This window comes from Scyliorhinus canicula, chromosome 9 (genome assembly GCF_902713615.1).
Source record: "Scyliorhinus canicula chromosome 9, sScyCan1.1, whole genome shotgun sequence".
In the NCBI taxonomy this organism is placed as follows: domain Eukaryota; kingdom Metazoa; phylum Chordata; class Chondrichthyes; order Carcharhiniformes; family Scyliorhinidae; genus Scyliorhinus; species Scyliorhinus canicula.
The window spans coordinates 39,381,342-39,399,341 of record NC_052154.1 but is presented as its reverse complement, the minus strand read 5'-3'; the positions used below and the strand labels follow the sequence as shown (position 1 = coordinate 39,399,341).

At 43.7% G+C, this 18,000-nt stretch overlaps 1 protein-coding gene across 4 annotated transcripts in view; it reads left to right on the top strand.

Annotated features, from left to right (window-relative positions):
- tdrd12 (tudor domain containing 12) overlaps positions 1-18,000 on the top strand; it is a 157,507-nt gene that overhangs the window by 44,743 nt on the left and 94,764 nt on the right. For all 4 annotated transcript variants that reach the window (XM_038806556.1, XM_038806557.1, XM_038806555.1 and 1 more), the window contains exons 11-14: positions 5,223-5,289; positions 9,142-9,255; positions 10,531-10,716; positions 15,622-15,778. In XM_038806556.1, the coding sequence (XP_038662484.1) occupies positions 5,223-5,289; positions 9,142-9,255; positions 10,531-10,716; positions 15,622-15,778 (524 nt within the window). The remainder of the gene's footprint in view (positions 1-5,222; positions 5,290-9,141; positions 9,256-10,530; positions 10,717-15,621; positions 15,779-18,000) is intronic.

Below are 18,000 nucleotides of genomic sequence, written 5' to 3'. Positions count from 1 at the left end.
CCTAGAGTAATCAAACATCTATCCCTAACCTCAACATCCGTCATGTCCTCTCCTTGGTGAATACCGATGCAAAGTGCTCGTTAAAGAATCTCGCCCATTTTCTCTGACTCCACGCATAACGTTCCTTCTTTGTCCTTGAGTGGGCCAACCCTTTCTCTAGTTACCCTCTTGCTCCTTGTATATGAATAAAAGGCTTTGGGATTTTCCTTAACCCTGTTTGCTCAAGATATTTCATGACCCCTTTTAGCCCTCTTGATTCCTCGTTTCAGATTGGTCCTACATTCCCGATTTATTCTTCCAAAGCTTCGTCTGTCTTCAGTCGCCTAAACCTTATGTATGCTTCCTTTTTCCTCTTAGCTAGTCTCACAATTCCACCCGTTATCCATGGTTCCCTAATCTTGCCATTTCTATCTCTCATTTTCACAGGGACATATCTGTCCTGCACCCTAATCAACCTTTCCTTAAAAGACTTCCACATTTCAAATGTGGATTTACCTTCAAACAGCTGCTCCCAATCCACATTCCCCAGCTGCTGCCGAATTTTGGTATAGTTGACCTTCCCCCAATTTAGCACTCTTCCTTTAGGACCACTCTCGTCTTTGTCCATGAGTATTCTAAAATTTACAGAATTGTGATCGCTATTCCCAAAATAATCACCGACTGAAACTTCAACCACCTGGCCGGGATCATTCCCCAACACAAGGTCCAGTATGGCCCCTTCCTGAGTTGGACTATTTACATACTGCTCTAGAAAACCCTCCTGGATGCTCCTTACAAATTCTGCTCCATCTAGACCTCTGACACTAAGTGTATCCCAGTCAATGTTGGGAAACTTAAAATCTCCTATCACCACCACTCTGTTGTTCCTACATCTTTCCATAATCTGTTTACATATTTGTACCTCTATCTCACGCTCGCTGTTGGGAGGTCTGTAGTACAGCCCCAACAATGTTACTGCACCCTTCCTATTTCTTAGCTCCACCCATATTGCCTCAGTGCTCAAATCCTCCATAGTGCCCTCCTTAATCACAGCTGTGATATCCTCTCTGACCAGTAATGCAACTCCTCCGCCCCTTTTATCTCCCTCTCTATCCCTCCTGAAGCATCTATACCCTGGGATATTTAGTTGCCAATCTTGCCCTTCCCTCAATCAAGCCTCAGTAATACCAATAACGTCATATTCCCAGATACTAATCCAAGCCCTAAATTCATCTGCCTTACCTGCTACACGTCTTGCATTAAAATAAATGCACCTCAGACTACCTGTCCCTTTGGGTTCATCATCCCTTCCCTGTCTACTCTTCTCCTTACTCACAATGAGTTTATAATGTTCTATGTATCTATGTATGTACCTTACTGGCTTTAGTTGCTGCCTCTTTACTGACCTCTAACTTCGTAATCTGGTTTCCATTCCCCTGCCACATTAGTTTAAAACCTCCCCAACAGTGTTAGCAAAAGCACCCCCTAGGACATTGGGTCCAGTCCTCCCCAAGTGCAGACCATCCGATTTGTAATCTATTCAATGTCTCAATGTCTCATAAATCTGAACGCCTCCCTCCTGCACCATCTCTCAAGCCACGTTTTCATTCTGACTATGTCGGCTTTCATACTTTTCAGGTGGGCGAAGACTCTGGATTTTTTTTCACTGGGCCGTTAAGTCCCCAGGTGACTATTCTGACAGAGGTTTCTGTGCCCCCGGCGGGATCAGCCATACTTACCTTATGGATGTACCACTGCACTCTGGGGTTTCCCTTTGTTAGGGGGCCATCCAAGCGATGGCCGTGGTTACCGTCCTCACCACGTGGCTGTGCTGCTTGAGCTCTGGGCCCCCCCCCCCCCCCCCCGATCTATACCTCCCCTCGACCGATGCGTGTCTCTTCTCTTCTCTCCCCCCCCCTTCCTTTTCCTCACCCCCTCTTATCTTACTGCTCTCACCTTTTTGCGACTTGATATCAGATTTGAAGATGTGACGATTCCGTCCGGCGCAAATAGTCTCTACATTTTTTTTTCATGACCGTGACCATTAAGTGTCTGGTTCACTGCTGATTTTGTTCCACCCCATGCTTGTGCTCGCACCTTCTCCTGCTTCCGCCGGTGCGGTGAAATAGTATTCCCTGGCCTGGAAAGTCACCCAGAGCTTGACGGGATACAGTATTCCGGATTGCACATTGGTCTTCTAGAGGACCACCTTGGCTTTGTTAAATTCCGCCCGGCGCTGGGCCAGGTCTGCCCAATGTCCTGGTACAACAAGATCGAATGTCCTTCTCATTTACAGGACCTTGTATGTCTTGCCCAGTTCTGGATCTTTCCCCGGTCTTGGTACTGGTGCAGTTTTGCAATGATGGCCCGTGTCTGCTCCCCGGCCTTGGGCTTTGGCCGAGTGAACTGTGTGATCTGTCCACTTCTGGGGGTTTGGGGAAGTTTGCCCCTCCAACCGGTTTGCCCAGCATCTGGGCCATGTACTCTGTAGGTTTTGTTGCCTTCAGTGCCCTCCGGTGGGCCCATAATGTGGAGGTTTTGGCAGCGCGATCTATTTTATTTTCTTGGTCCTTGACCTTCCCCCTTAGTGTCCCTTGCGTTGCCACCAACCTTGCCATCTCTGTCTCCAGTGAGGCGATCCGATCGCTCTGGTCGTTCAAAGCCTCTTTCAGCCTCCTATGCCTCTAGCCGCTGTTCCGTTTTTTCCAGCACCACTTGCAGGGTGACCAGCGTTTCCGCTACCCCTACTGTCACCGACGCCATCATTTCAAGTTTGATGACATCCTTGGGCTCTTGAAGTTCCTGTATTGTGAATAGCCTCTATTCGTTCATCGGGAGGTAGCCCAGTATATTTTCTGATGGTCCATCCCATTTGGGTATGGCCGGGACCTCGTCGCCCCGTAAGATCACCATCGCCTTAGTCTTTTTCTCCCGGCTTTTACTGCCTCTGCCGTCTCTTGGCTCCTCGGGTTGTTGTTGGTTGGCATGTTTCTTTGTAGTGGTGGTGTTGGCGAAGGGTGGTTTCCCCCCCTCAATGTTTAGTGGGCTACTTTGTTAAATTAAATGGGTTATAAGTACCTAATCTTGAATTTCCAGGAGGAGAGCCATCTTTCATGCCCCCCCCCCCCCAATCCTCCTGCCCCTCACCTTGTACTTGTGTCCCCTCATGACTGACCCTTCAACTCAGAAGAACAGCTGGTCCCTATCAACCCTGTCCATGCCCCTCATAATCTTGTACACCTCGATCAGGTCGCCCCTCAGTCATCTCTGCTCCAACGAAAACAACCCAAGCCTATCCAACCTCTCTTCATAACCTAAATGTTCCATCCAAGGCAAAATCCTGGTGAAGCTCCTCTGCATCCCCTGCAGTGCAATCGCATCTTTCCTATAATGTGCCGACCAGAATTGCACACAGTACTCCAGCCGTGGCCTCACCAAAGTTCTATAAAACTCCAACGTGACCTCCCTGCTTTTGTAATCTATGCCTCGACTGATAAAGGCAAGTGTCCCGTAAGCCTTTTTCACCACCCTATTAACCTGCCCTGCCACCTTCACAGATCTGTAGGCAAACACGGCAAGATCGCTTTATTCTTCAGAACTTCACAGTGTCAGGCCATTCACTGAACACTTCCTTGTCACATTACTCCTTCCAAAGTGTACCTCACACTTCTCAGGGTTAAATTCCATCTGCCACTTTTCTGCCCATTTGATCATCCTGTCTAAATCTTCCTGTAACCCAACACTCAATCTCACTGTTAACCCCCCAGCTAATCTTTGTATCATATGCAAACTTACTGATCCTACCTCCCCCCCCACATAGTCATCTATGTCGTTCATATAAATGACAAATAACAGGGGACCCAGCATAGATCCCTGTGGTACACCAAAGAACATTGGCTTCCAGTCACTAAAGTAGTCGCCTGGCATCACCCTCTGTCTCTAACAACTAAGCCAATTTTGAATCCACCGTCTCAAATTACCCTGTATCCCATGTGCATTTGCTTTTTTTAATAAGTCTCCCATGTGGGCCCTTGTGAAAGGCTTTGCTGAAACCCATTTAAATAACATCAACTGCACTACGCTCCTATACGCACCTGGTAGTCACCTCTAAAAATTCAATCAAATTGGGTAGGCATGACCTTCCTCTTACAAAGCCATACTGCCTATCGCTGATCAAGCCTTGCCTTTCCAAGCGGAGATATATCTGTTCTTCAAAATTTTCTCCAGTAGTTTCCCTACCACTGACGTGAGACTCACTGCACTGTAGTTCCCTGGCTTATCTCTACAACCCTTTTTAAATAGTGGAACCACATCAGCTGTTCTCCAGTTCTCTGGCACCTCCCCCGTGGTCAGAGAGGAATTTAAAATTTGGGTCAGATCCCCTGCAATCTCCTCCCTCACTTCCCACAGCATCCTGAGACGTAATTCATCGGGACTTGGACATTTATCCATTTTTAAGTACCTTCAATACCGTGTATTTTTGTACCTTTGCCAATTTGTTCAAGAACCTCACAGTCTCTGTCCCTGAGTTTCATAATTACATCCTTGGGTGAAGACAGATATGAAGTATTCGTTCAACACCCTCTCCTTTGTTTTGAACTGAGAAGCTAAAGTCAATCGTGGATCTTCCATTCCTGAAGCCACAATGGGATTTAGGGTAGATGCACGGGTACATTTATTCTCTGTACCTATTATTCTTAATTGGAAAAAGTAATTTGGATATGCTAATCTTTGCAATCCAGAAAACTATTGTTCAGAAGCACTAATTGTCTGGAATTTCTTTGGCAGACCCAAACGTTCCTGCAACATTATTTTAGTACTGTATTTAGAAGTAGAAACATGAAAAATGCAATATTTTGCTAAGTAAAATAATTATTGTTTCTGCTTTAGAATGTTATATAATTTTTATATTTAAAGTAAGCAAGTATTTGTATCTATGGTTTTTCTGGTTCACATATTTATGGTTAGGCATTCTAACATCGTTCCATAAACCAGAAAAGTCCAAGATCCAGAAGTAGTTGGTCCCAAGCAATCTAGAATGGAGAGGTTTCATGTGAAAAAAAGTTTACAAAGGCAGCCTAGGAATATTCATGCCGATAGATAGCCGTGTTGAAGATTAGGTAGACCATGCATTTCGTTACCTACATGCATTAAGATTTAATGGGGTATGGGCTGGGCTTTTATAGAAGATATATATGCATTGTTGTTCAGTAAGGGTGACCATTTATACAACTGTTTTACAGGCTTCTACAGTTTTTAAACCCAGATCCATTGAACACAAAAAATGAGCTGGAATTTCATTTGCAACAGGTAACTTGATGAGAAATAGTCATGGCACCACTAATTAGTTTGAATAAGAAAAAAAAATATTAAACATGAAAAGGTTGATTTTTCTCCCTCCTTATCTTCACAAGTACACATAGATTTTAAGGTTGACACGGGTTACAAAGTATACCTTGGGTTATAATGGTCTCAGAGTCCCTTTAAACACATAGGCTGGCTGTGGTAAGACAGACACTACACTCTGAAACCAAGTGAATGTCTGTGGATTTCTTCTCAAAATTCCCCCCCCCCCCCCCCCCCCCCCCCCCCCCCCAGATGATTCTTGTATCATGAATCATAGAAACATAGAATTTACAGTGCAGAAGGAGGTTCATCGAGTCTACACCAGCCCTTGGAAATAGCATTCCACTTAAGCCCACACCCATAACCCAGTAACCTCACCTAACCTTTTTGGACACTAAGGGCAATTTAGCATGGCAAACCCACCTAACCTGCACATATTTGGACTGTGGGAGGAAACCAGAGAACCTGGAGGAAACGCACGCAGACACTTGAGAGAACGTGCAGACTCCGCACAGACAGTGACCCAAGCTGGGAATTGAACCTGACCCTGGAGCTGTGAAGCAACTATGCTCACCACTGTGTTACCGTGCTGCCCCAATAGTTTTTGAATGACAATGTTGGTAAGATAGAGGAGGTTAAAAGTGACTAGATTTGGTGTAAGGGAAATTTCTGGGGTATTGAGACCAGTTCTAGAACTGAAGCAGCCTCCAGAGAATGGATAAGCTTCATCGGATCTGAACAGGACTGGTACCACACCTCCTGCAGAGAGTAATGTGGCCATAGTGCATGGCCATGGAGTCACCTTGTCTCACTGAACTCCGGCTTCCACATGAGTGATTTCAAATTCCGCTTTCAAAAATATACTTTAAAATCTTCTTTTAAACAATGCAGTCCTTCAATTGCTCCCATCAAAGTTTTGTTTTCAAGTTTTACACCTCCCTCTTCAGGATTTCTTTGTCTGAAAGACTGCTCTCCAATCCAGCCCTACTGATTTTTTGCGATTATGTCAAATCAGATCTCTTAAATGGTAGCAAAATCTAAAAATCACTTCAGAATCTTTCTGGCATCTGAGCCATCTTCTCAGCTCTGCCTGTCTAATGAGGCTGGTTTAGCACAGTGGGTTAAACAGCTGGCTTGTAATGCAGAACAAGGCCAGCAGCGCGGGTTCAATTCCCGTACCGGCCTCCCCGAACAGGTGCCAGAATGTGGCGACTCGGGGCTTTTCACAGTAACCTCATTGAAACTGACTTCTGACAATAAGCTATTATTATTATTATTCTTTACTTGGACAGTTCTCTGTGCTAGGACTGTTCACCTTGGATTTCTTGGAAACTTCTTTTTTTTTCTTTAGTTCCCTTAACTAGCTGGAATTTGGCTCTTTGCACTCATATTTTCCTCCATGGTATGGTTTTCTTCTAGCAAAGCTGAAAGAGATGCCCCCTATCTAGCCTTCTAAACTAACTGCCAATCAATTCAGCTAAAATTAAACTCAAAAAACCTTAAAGGGGCCTGTGATTGCTAGGCAACAACCTCATGCTTCTGCCAAGCTTCACTTTTCACGGCATAACCTCTCTATGCACTATGGAAATAGTTTTAATTGAAACCCAAGTCTCGTCACATGCAAAACACCTTTTTTACAGGAGGAATCTTACTTTCTTACACATACACTAAATTAAACCCACTTAATACTCTACCTTATTTCTAATATTTACCAATACAATTATAAATCCTTTAAAACTACCTTTGTTTTCCTAACAGTGTATTCAAATTGAGGGGTAACCTGACCAGATTGAACAAACATACAACAGATAATCTAGATTGTGTACAGCTGCCAGAAAAAACTAGTGGTGCACAGTGCCACGGATGGTGATCATCTAAGTCAGCAAAGCATACTGATTCTGCTGTCAGCGAGATGGATCAAATTACTGATCTACTGTGCACATCCTTTTATACAATAAATAATTGTTCTTTTCAAATTCTCAGTTGTCCACTATATGTATCATAATTTTAAGAAACTGCACAAATTTTGCCGTTTCAAAAGACTAAAATGAATTAAAGTTATTTTAAGGGAGTATCCTAGTGGTTGGTTACTTTATTTTCTGCAAAAGGTTTCTTGCAAAATAGTCTCTTGTATCTTGGTGATAAGGTGCTTAGACTTTAGCTGTTTAGCACAGGGCTAAATCACTGGCTTTGAAAGCAAACCAAGGCAAGCCAGCAGCACGGTTCAATTCCCATAACAGCCTCCCCAAACAGGCGCCGTAATGTGGCGACTAGGGGCTTTTCATAGTAACTTCATTTGAAGCCTACTTGTGACAATAAGCGATTTTCATTTTCAGGCAGCACGGTAGCATTGTGGATAGCACAATTGCTTCACAGCTCCAGGGTCCCAGGTTCGATTCCGGCTTGGATCACTGTCTGTGTGGAGTCTGCACATCCTCCCCGTGTGTGCGTGGGTTTCCTCCGGGTGCTCCGGTTTCCTCCCACAGTCCAAAGATGTGCAGGTTAGGTGGATTGGCCATGCTAAATTGCCCTTGGTGTCCAAAATTGCCCTTAGTGTTGGGTGGGGTTACTGGGTTATGGGGATAGGGTGGAGGTGTTGACCTTGGGTGGGGTGCTCTTTCCAAGAACCGGTGCAGACTCGATGGGCCGAATGGCCTCCTTCTGCACTGTAAATTCTGTGTCTGTGTGCCTAAATTCCCAATGTATGACACTGTTCAAAATTATGTTTGAATAGAATGCCAATGATTTGTGAATGATCACAATGGATTTCTTTAGAAGATGAGTTTAGTCCTTCCTAGTGTCAGATATTTGCATTCTTCAGTCTGGTATTTGACCTCTTCTTGGGTTGGTTAACTGAATTTAGCTGCATAGTTATTCTGCATTTTAGTTTGTTTATTTTGTTTAAGACATTCTACGTACAATAATTAAGTCTTATGGCTCTCGAAACAACACAAGATGACAGAGGCTCTTCGAATAAAATAAGTGGCATTGTTGACCACATAAATTGGTAGTTGTGTCTTTCAACAATGAGAAAGTGTATGGCCAGTATTCTCTGACCCCCACAACCACACCGGGTCGGAGAATCCGAGGTGCGAATCCCGCCCCGACGCCGGTTGCCCTATTCTCCGGTGCCGTTTTTCAGGCGGTATAAAGTTTCCTGCCACATCGGTCGGGGGCCATTGACAGTGCCCCCCTGGCGATTATCCGGGCCCTGATGGGCCGAGCGGCCGTCCAGTTCTGGCCATTCCTGCCGGCGTGAATTACTCGCCTCACGCACGGCAGGACCTGGCAGGTGAGTATGCGGGGGCGGTCCTCGGGGGAGGGGGGGGGAATCCGACCCCGAGGGGGAGGCCCCCATGGTGGCCTGGCCCGTGATCGGGTCCCACCGATCTACGGCAGGCTTGTTCCGTGGGGACACTTCTTTGCTCCGCGCCAGGCCCCTGTAAGGCTCCGCCATATTCCCCAGGGGCCAGCGCGGAGAAGAGAACCCCCCGCGCATGCACGAAAATATGTCAGCAGGTCCACTCATCCGCAAGATCACGCCAGCCGTTCAGCGCATGTGTGAATTTGCGCTGTCCCTTTGGCGTCAGCTGGACCCCTCCGCCGTCCACCTAGCCCCCGAAAGTTCAGAGAATTCCTTACTTTCGGGGGCTGTGTTTGCCGCCGGTTTTCCCGCCAGCGTGGGGACTTAGTCCCCAAAAGGGAGAATCCCGCCCTATATTTTTTTTTGAAGTAATGTGTTTTCTATGGTGAAAGTTGGCTTCTGCGTTTAAGTTTGAGCAAAACCTATGTCTCATTAGAATCTGTTCTTTTTAGCCATCCCACAAAATGGCTTTTGACCTATGGAATGGAGTCTTAGTGCATTCATACAACAAATTGAGTCCTTGCAGAAGCATGGAAATGTCACCTGTTTCTCTGGATTTGAAAAAGGTACAGTTTTTATACACCACTAAATGCAAACTAGTTTGTACAGAAATTTTACAAATCTGAAAATGGAATGAATCCAGAACTTGACTCAGTTGTATAAGAAGTATTCATTCAATACAGACCTGTAATGCACCAGCAAGTTTATTTTTCTTTCTGTGGCAAAAGTTGTACTTGTAAGTGTGTCTCACCTTCTACTTGTATTCTGCTATCTTCTTTTTGACACTTAGCTTGACACGTTTAACACCATCACCTGCAAATGCAGGCTTTGAAAATCCCTGTCATCATTTAATTTGTTGGTACCTCTACAATCGTTTGCAGGTTTATGACCCATTCATTGACTCTGGCCTCCCAGTACATTTTGGTTTTGCACTGCTCTCTTTTTGGATGAGTTTCCAGGGTATTTTTATGACTCCCGCTACATCTGCTTTCCTCTTGGTACTAATCACTACTTTCCTAGCATGTATCATCTTGACTAACTTCTGCTTGCATCCCCCAGCTGTGCAACTCTTTGCAACCCCATGCAATGCCTTGAGATGTTTTTCAATGTTAATAAATCTTCATTACTATCATCATCAACATTGTAAACCTCAGGAAATGTATTTATGAGCTCTGTTATGAACATAAAGATTCGCTAGTAATTTACTTATTTTTAAATTTCAAGTACCCAATTCTTTTTTTTTCCAATTAAGGGGCAATGTAGCGTGACTAATCCACCTACGTGCATCTTTGGGTTGTGGGGGTGAGAGTCATGCAAACACGGGGAGAATGTGCAAACTCACACGGACAGTGACCCAGGGCCGGGATCTGAACCCGGGGTCTCGGTGCCGCAACACAGCAGTGCTGACCATTGCGCCACTGTGCGGCCCAGCGCTAGTAGTTTATGATGGTCAAAAATAACTTGGCATCTGACTTGGGGAGACAGAATTTAATAAATGAAGTCATTGTTAAACTGCAAGAATGCAACTGAATACATTGTAGGCTTTGTCGAAGAGAATAACATATTGTAACCTTTTCTTGTGTTGAACTTCTTTCATTTTCCCTTGATCTAAATTGCCCTGCTTCTCTCTAATATCCAAAGTCATTTAATTAACATAAATGTGTGACACCTTTTGCTTTTCTGTGTATCATGCACTGCCTGGAAAATAGCTTGGCTGTACTGAGTGAAATTGTGTAGCTGCATGGTAAATTCCTAGATTGTTTGCTATTCTTATTTAGCACAACATGTTAAATCATGGAGTATGGCTTCTTTACACAATTATCTGATTTATTTTCTCTCAGGAATTATATAAGATAAAAACTGGTATTCCAAACATTGTGCAATCTTACTGCTGGCCTGCTATAGGTCGTGGTTGTGACTTAGTTGCAGTATCAAAGAAAGGAGATGACCCTCTTCTATACATCCCTCCCTTGTTGACGTTTCTACGGTTACCATCTGTATACAGCTGTCAACCCAGACGAAATTTGGTAAATTCATGTGAATTCTATGTTTGTCTCTTTTGTTTTAATGTTAGTGTTTCACGTATGTTTGTATCATGTCCACAAAAGTTGATATGTCTAAGTATATTTAAAATTCAATTTATATCTGTCTTCCAGTTCTCTGTTATAGCTCCTTTAACTCCGACTTCTTGAATAATTCTCTTCATTTCTCTAATTTTCCTAACTAGCAGCTCTTCAAATTTCTGCACTTGTTTTCTTAACCATTACTCCATGGTATGGCTTTTCGTCTAGTAAAGCTGAGAGAGATGTTCCCTGTCTAACCTTCTAAACCAACTGCTTCTAGCAGATCTGTGTGAGCTGCCTTACCCCTCACTACCTTATCTCCAACTGCAATCAAATTAGCTAACTAAAACTTAAAAGCTTTTCTACCTTGCAAGGCTCAGTTGCTAAGCAACCACTTGTTTATTTACTCTTCACACTGTAGCTCTCTTTAAGCACAATAGCATCACAGTTGGATTTAAACCAACCCCCACACATAGATACACCTTTGTGCACCATGAACCTATAAGTAGGTTACAATAGGTTTTACCCTTCTAGGCACAGAAGTGTTAAATTAAACCCACTTAGAACAAAAATGTATTTCTAAATGTTTACTAATACAGATATAAATCCCTTAAAACTACCTTTTTGTTTTCCAACAAACCCGGCCTTGGATAAATTCAGCGACCCAGCCTCCACTGCTTCATGTGGAAGAGAATTCTACTTTTTTTTTCTCACCTCTGCCTTTAAAGGAAATCCTCTCATTTAATTACAATATATTAATGGCTTAGACAAGGGAAGTGCATGTACTATTAACATGTTCGTGGATGGGATGTAGACAGGGTAAGTGAGGGGAAAAATGTGGCCGACTAAATATATTGCCACAAAAGTGAAGGAATGCACTTTTGTGGGAAGAATAAAAGAGATAAGTATTATTGAAATGCTGAAAGCTGCAGCACAAAGGGATTTGGAGGTCTTCATACATAAATCACAAAAGCTAGCTTGCAGGTTCCAGGTAATTGGGAAAGCAAGTGGAATGCTGGCCTTTTTTTCAAAGGAAATGGAGAATAAAAATTAGGAAATCTTAATAAAACTACACAAGGCATTAGTAGACCACACCTTAAAAATTGTAAACGATTTTGGTCCCACTATCTAAGGAAAGATATACTGGCATTGGAGATAGTCTAAAGAATGTTCACTCGATGATTCAGAGTACGGAGGGATTCCCCTATGAGAAATTGAACCTGTTGGGTCTGTACTCTTTAGAATTTAGAAGATTGAGAGGCGCCCATATCAAGACATGTGGGATTCTCAGGGAGCTTTACAGGCTAAATGCAGAGAGGTTGTTGTCCTTCATGAGATCAGCCATGATCGAATGGTGGAGCAGACTCGATGGGCCAAGTGGCCTAATTCTGCTCCTATATCTTATGAACCTATGCGAGAGTACATGACCAGAGGGTATTATCTCCAGAGTAAGACATCGCCCATTTAAGACCAAGATGAAGAGAAATTTCTTCTCTTGAGAGCAGTGAATCTGTGGAATTCTTTAACGTAGAGGTTGGGGTTTAAGAATGTTCAAGGCTGAGACACAAATTTTTAATCTGCAAGGGAATCGAGGGTTATGAGGAAAGACAGGAAAAGGGTTCTGGGGATACGGCGGGAAAGTAGAGTTGAGGATTTATCCTATCAGATGAGTCATGATCTCATTGAATGGCCTACTTGTTCTCTTGTGTCTTCTGGTGAGTCACTTTTTAAATGGAGTCCCCTAGTGCTAGTCTCTCCCATGAGAGGAAACACCTGCCCAGTACCTATCCTATCAAGTCCCATCAGGATCTTGTCAATAAGATTACCTCTCCCTCTTGCAAGGCATCTACCGGCTGCGCCTTTCTCCCGGTCGAGCAGGACACGGCCGATAGATTTCGCCCATAGTCTCTCATACATAAATATTTCATTTCCACCTTATTCAGTACCTGTCTATTCTTTAAGTCAACAGTATAATTGTTCTATCCAAACAACTAGTGTTAGAACACAAACGTTTAGCATGCAAGTGCAACATGCATTCTTTTTTCTGTTTGAACTGCTACTTTCTGTATCTTTAACTCCTGCAATTCTGTACTCTATTGTTCTCCATTTTACTTAAGCAAATATTTGTTTACGCTGTTGTCTAATTTGCTTATTGAAAGCCCTCAGTATAACTGAACCCTTATCAGTTTCCTTTTATCTAATTTTTTAATCTTCAATTTATCCATGGGAGAAATGGATCTGAAATGCTGCTCCAATTACAGATTCCATTTCTCCCATGATGGTTGCTCCAACTCCTCAAATCGCAGATATCCTCCCTCTCATTTTTGCTGCTCCTTCAGAGACGGAATCTGTGATTGGAGGAACAGTCGGGAAATTAGAGGTAGTATTAGATTCAAAGAAGAGACATACAAATTAGCAAAAAAATGCAATAGACCTGAGGATTGAGAACAGTTTAAAAATTCAGCAAATGCAGACCAAGGGATTGGTTAAGAAGTAGAAAATACAGTATGAAAGTAAGGAAGCAGGGAACATAAAAACTGACTGTAAAACTTTCTACAGGTATGTCAAGAGAAAAGATTGATTAAAAACGAATGTAGGACTCTTACAGTCAGAAATGGGGGAATTCGACTTCCGGCGGAGTCATATAGGTGGAGGTCACAAGTTGGGTAGCTCCTGCTCGAGGTTCTGGTTTTAAATGCCCTGTTACAGGGGCAGTTTTTGTAAAGGCTGGTGCAGGAAAGCATAAAGAAGGTGGGGAATGTCAAAGACCTAGAAGAAAGCGTTGGGAAGAAGGGGACAAGTGAAGCTTCGCCGTCAAGTGAAAGGGACAGCCCGACAGCAGGAAAGATGGCGGAGGCTGGTTCGCCGGGTGGGGCTGTTCCCCTCACAGTTGAAACTCTGACCGAGGTGATGGCCGGAGAACTCGAGAGGCAGATCACTAAGCACATGGAGATGCTGCAAAAGGAGATGATGGCTGAGATGAAGGAGTGGGTGGAGGAGGTGATTGTCCCGGTGAAGGTACGGGATCAATGAGAGAAATTGAAGGGGGTGGAGGATGTTCTGTCGCAGCACACTGACCAGCTCACTTCGATGGGTGAGGAGCTGCAGGGGGTGGTGGAGGGCAACCAAGGGCTCAGAGCCAAGGTGGAGGACCTAGAGAACCGTTCTAGGCGGCAATACCTACCAATTGTGGACCTGCCGGAGGGGATGGAGGGCCCAAGGCCAACTGAGTACATGCGAAGTAGTTGTCCGGGGAGGGGGAAGAAGCTTCTCAATTAAGAGCTGGACAGGGCTCACACAGGCCCAAGCCGAAAGCAAACGAGCCACCAAGGGCAGCTATAATTTGCTTCCACAAGTCTCGCGTTAAGGAGAAGATCCTGAGTTGGGCAAAGTAAAGGCGTGGTGGGAAGGAGTTGGTAGGGTATCCAATTATTTTATTCCAATTAAGGGGAAATTTAGCAGGGCCAATCCACCCAACCTGGGTTGTAGGGGTGAAACCCAAGCAGACACGGGGAGAATTTGCAAACTCCACACGAACAGTGACCCGAGGCTAAGGAGTTGATATTCTAAGATACCAAGACTTGACAGTGGAGCTGGCGAGTAGGCATGCGGCCTTCGGACAGGTGAAGGCAGCACTCTACAGTAACGATGTGAGGTTTGGCATGGTCTGCCCGGCGAAGCTGAGGTTGACCTACAATTCTAGAGACGTTTACTTCAAGGCGGAGGAGGCGTTCGTGAAAGCCGAAGGATTGGGACTGAAATGAGATGGAATTGGGATTTACGGTGGTTTCCGGGGATGTGATTTTTACACTGGTTTTGTTTGTCTTTGTTTCCTGGGACTGGGTCATGGGGGAGGGGATTGGGAGGAGAGGGGCCTGGGCAGGGGACTCCACAGTAGCAAGCAAAGGGTGGCTAGTGAACAGGAATGTGGTGGAGGGACGGTCCGCAGTCGTTGGAAGGGAGGGAGGGGGGGGGGGGAGGAGACCACGTTCAGAATAGTGAGGTGGAACGTGAAGGGCTTAGCGGGGCCGGTGGAGAGATCAAGGGTTTTTACATAGTTGAAGAGCTTCAAGGCCGCGTGCTGATGTTGCAGGAGACCCATCTGAGGGTGAAGGATCAGGTGAGGCTTAAGAAGGGTTGGATGAGTCAGGTTTTCAACATTCGGGGTTCGATAGCAGGGCTTGGGGGTGGGGGTAGGGTTTTGGTGGGCAAGGTGGTGAGGTTTTAGATGGAGACGGTAGTGGTGGATCAGGGAAGGTACGTGATAGTGAAGGGGGCGCTAGAAGGCAATTTGGTGGCACCGGCAAGCATATATGGTCCCAACTGGGATGATGCGGGGTTTGTGAAGCGAGTGCTGGGTGCCACCCCAACACTCGTTGATAGTTGGAATATGGTGCAGGATCCGAAGGTGGACAGGTCTCACCTGCGCTCGCTGGCCCAGTCAGGGGCAGGGGGGGTGGGGTGCGCAAAGGCCCTGGCTGGGCTTAAATTGTGGTTTTCCTTGCTTCCATTTCTTTTTATAACTTTCCTCGTGGTCATTTCAGACAGAAGGACAGAATGCGTAATTGAGGCAGGCAAGTAAGAGGTCAAAATGTGTGGGAAGGGAGAAGAAGGAAAAATCTACCTGTTCATCATTGGGCAAGCTCTTGAGGGTTCCAGAGATGTACAACATAAAATTGTGTTTCTAACATTAACATTTGTGTTAATTTTGGTGTTTTCATTCAGGAAAGCAAAAATTCAGTAAGATTTAAGGCAGACGTGTTTCGACACCTGGGGTAAAGCATTAAACCAGCAATTTTGTGATTTATTTTGGAATCTAATTCATGCAAGTAATAGAACAATCTTTATTTGTTTTTCTTTTAATGTTAGCCATTAGCAATAATTATTTGCCCTGGACGACAGAAGGCCCACTTTGTGTGCCAGGTGTTAATGGACTTAACAAGGTTTTCTCGACCTCTTTCTCTATCGCTGATTTTGGTTGGACAAGATCCAGAAGAAACAAAGAAAATGAAACTTACCAAAGCATGTAAGTGTGATTGTTGGCAGACTGGCTTCTATGCAAATACAGGTCTTTGATGAGAATGAATATTAGGTAAAATCTAATGTATTCTATTCTCTGTTGTAGAATAAATAATTTCCTCTAAATGGGTCCTTGTAATGACATATGGTCAACTGTAATGAAGACTTTTAGGACTTTTGTCTTCTTCCTTTGCTCTAGTCAGTCGATTTAATAATTTACTTTTCCTCTAGTTTCTGCCTCTTGGTCCCAATTACTTTCAAAAAACTATGATTGACACTTTCTGTCTATATTCATATTCAGGTCAGTCTCAAAAATCCAATTGATTCTCCAAAGTTTGGAATTTTTGTGCTTAACGCTACGGTCTACATTGTATGCAACTATTAATATCAACTAATATAATATTGTAACATTTCAAGCAATTTTCCATTATGAAGGAAAACCATGAAATCCGTTTCATGTTTCCAAATATTCTGTCATTTAAAGGGAAACCATAGAGCTGATATTCACCGGGGCTAGATTTCCAAGTGGGAGGGAAGAGTTCTGATTGTGGAATTGTAACTCCACACCGTGTTTTTTAACAGGCTCTGTCCAGAAGCAATCTTTATTGACCGGGTTGGTTCAAAGTCAGGCAGGGAATGTTTCAAAGATGCTGCTCGGGGTAAAGGTTACAAGTGGTAGGTATAGCCTGGTTTAACGGGTTGGTGGATGTTCACGGGGTTTAAAGAGAGATTGAGGGCAGAGATGGGGGTTGAAAGCAGAGGGGAGCATTGGGGGGGATCTTTGGAAACTGTGGAGGGGTATCTGGATCGTTACTGCTGTTGATAATCGAGAAGTGGCTAGGGAAGGGATGGGGGTGGGGGGGCGGAATTGAAATTGTTCGCTGGGTGGCCTTGTAGGCTCGGGGGTAAACACCTCTGGTCCTCCTGGCCCAGAGGCAGTTCCAAAAAGGCACTTGCCTGACAGATCTGAGGCTCTTCGCTTCCTTTTACCTGCCAGATTTCCCAAGTCTCGGAAATCTGGTCGATTGGTTAAAAAAGAAATACGATTAAATTGGAAGCTTGCAGCCTCTCTAGAAGTTTTCAATGGCCAATCTGTCTCTTGGGAGTGGATTACTGATTCACCCCGTTAATGAGGTTCAAGGCCAATTGGATATTTGTTTCAAATGTTTAGATTCTAAATTTCCCATTCCCCACCAGTTTTCTGAAGACTATAATTATAGCAATCTGTTTAAATATTGAATTATTCATTGAGTATATTTTGTTAAAAATATTAAATATTCTATGATAGGTTCTTTTGGGAGGTTAGAAATCCTGATCCAAATGTGCAATTATTTTGGTGCAATTATTTTGGTGAACTTAGAGCTGAAAAGATAGAGGTGTTTTCTAGAGGACAAAGTGGAGGGCTAGGCATAGTTGGATGATGCACATCACAGAATGGTCAGTGAGCAGCTGCAGATGGAACAAGACAGGTGAACATGAAATGCTATGACAGCAGACCCCCTGGAGGAAGATCTACAAGCAGCAGCAGTTATATATTTGAAATGTATTTTGATGGGAAATGACAGAGATGTAAGTCTCTTTCTGAAAACAATTGGAAGAGTGTATCATCTCAGTTTCAGGCTCACAAGGTGTGGTGCCAAAGCAGTAGGAAAATAAAAATTATGCTGGAAATCTGAAAATGAGCATCAGTGAAGCATATAGGAAGAGGGTTTTTTAAAACCAAATATGATGAATATTAAAATACAGCTATATTATTCTTAGAATTTTGGTAATTTATGAGCACTTTTCAAACGTGGATTAAGAAGAAGTAATAATAAATTGGGGTATGGAATATTTTGTATGTATGATGTCTATTTTGTATGTGCTTAAAATTTTGCTTGACAGGTGCAAAATCTTTTTTGAATTCTGTTGGACAAACTGATGGTTTGAAAAAGGTAATCTGAATGAGATGTCTGAGTAGTCTGTTATTTTCTAAGTTTCACCAGTTTAAGGATGACATCTATTAATGTAATCAGTTCCTGACATAAACATTATCTTGGTAAATTCAATTTGCAATTAACCGAAAATTCTAATCTATTACATTGGATAAGCAAAACAGCTCGAGCAGAGCAATCGATTAATTTTTAGAGTTGTGTTTTAAGTTCATGACCTGCACGAAGTTAAGTTAACTTGTGAACAACTGAACTCAAAACTAATTTTAATAAATCTATTGATAGCATCACCTTTTTG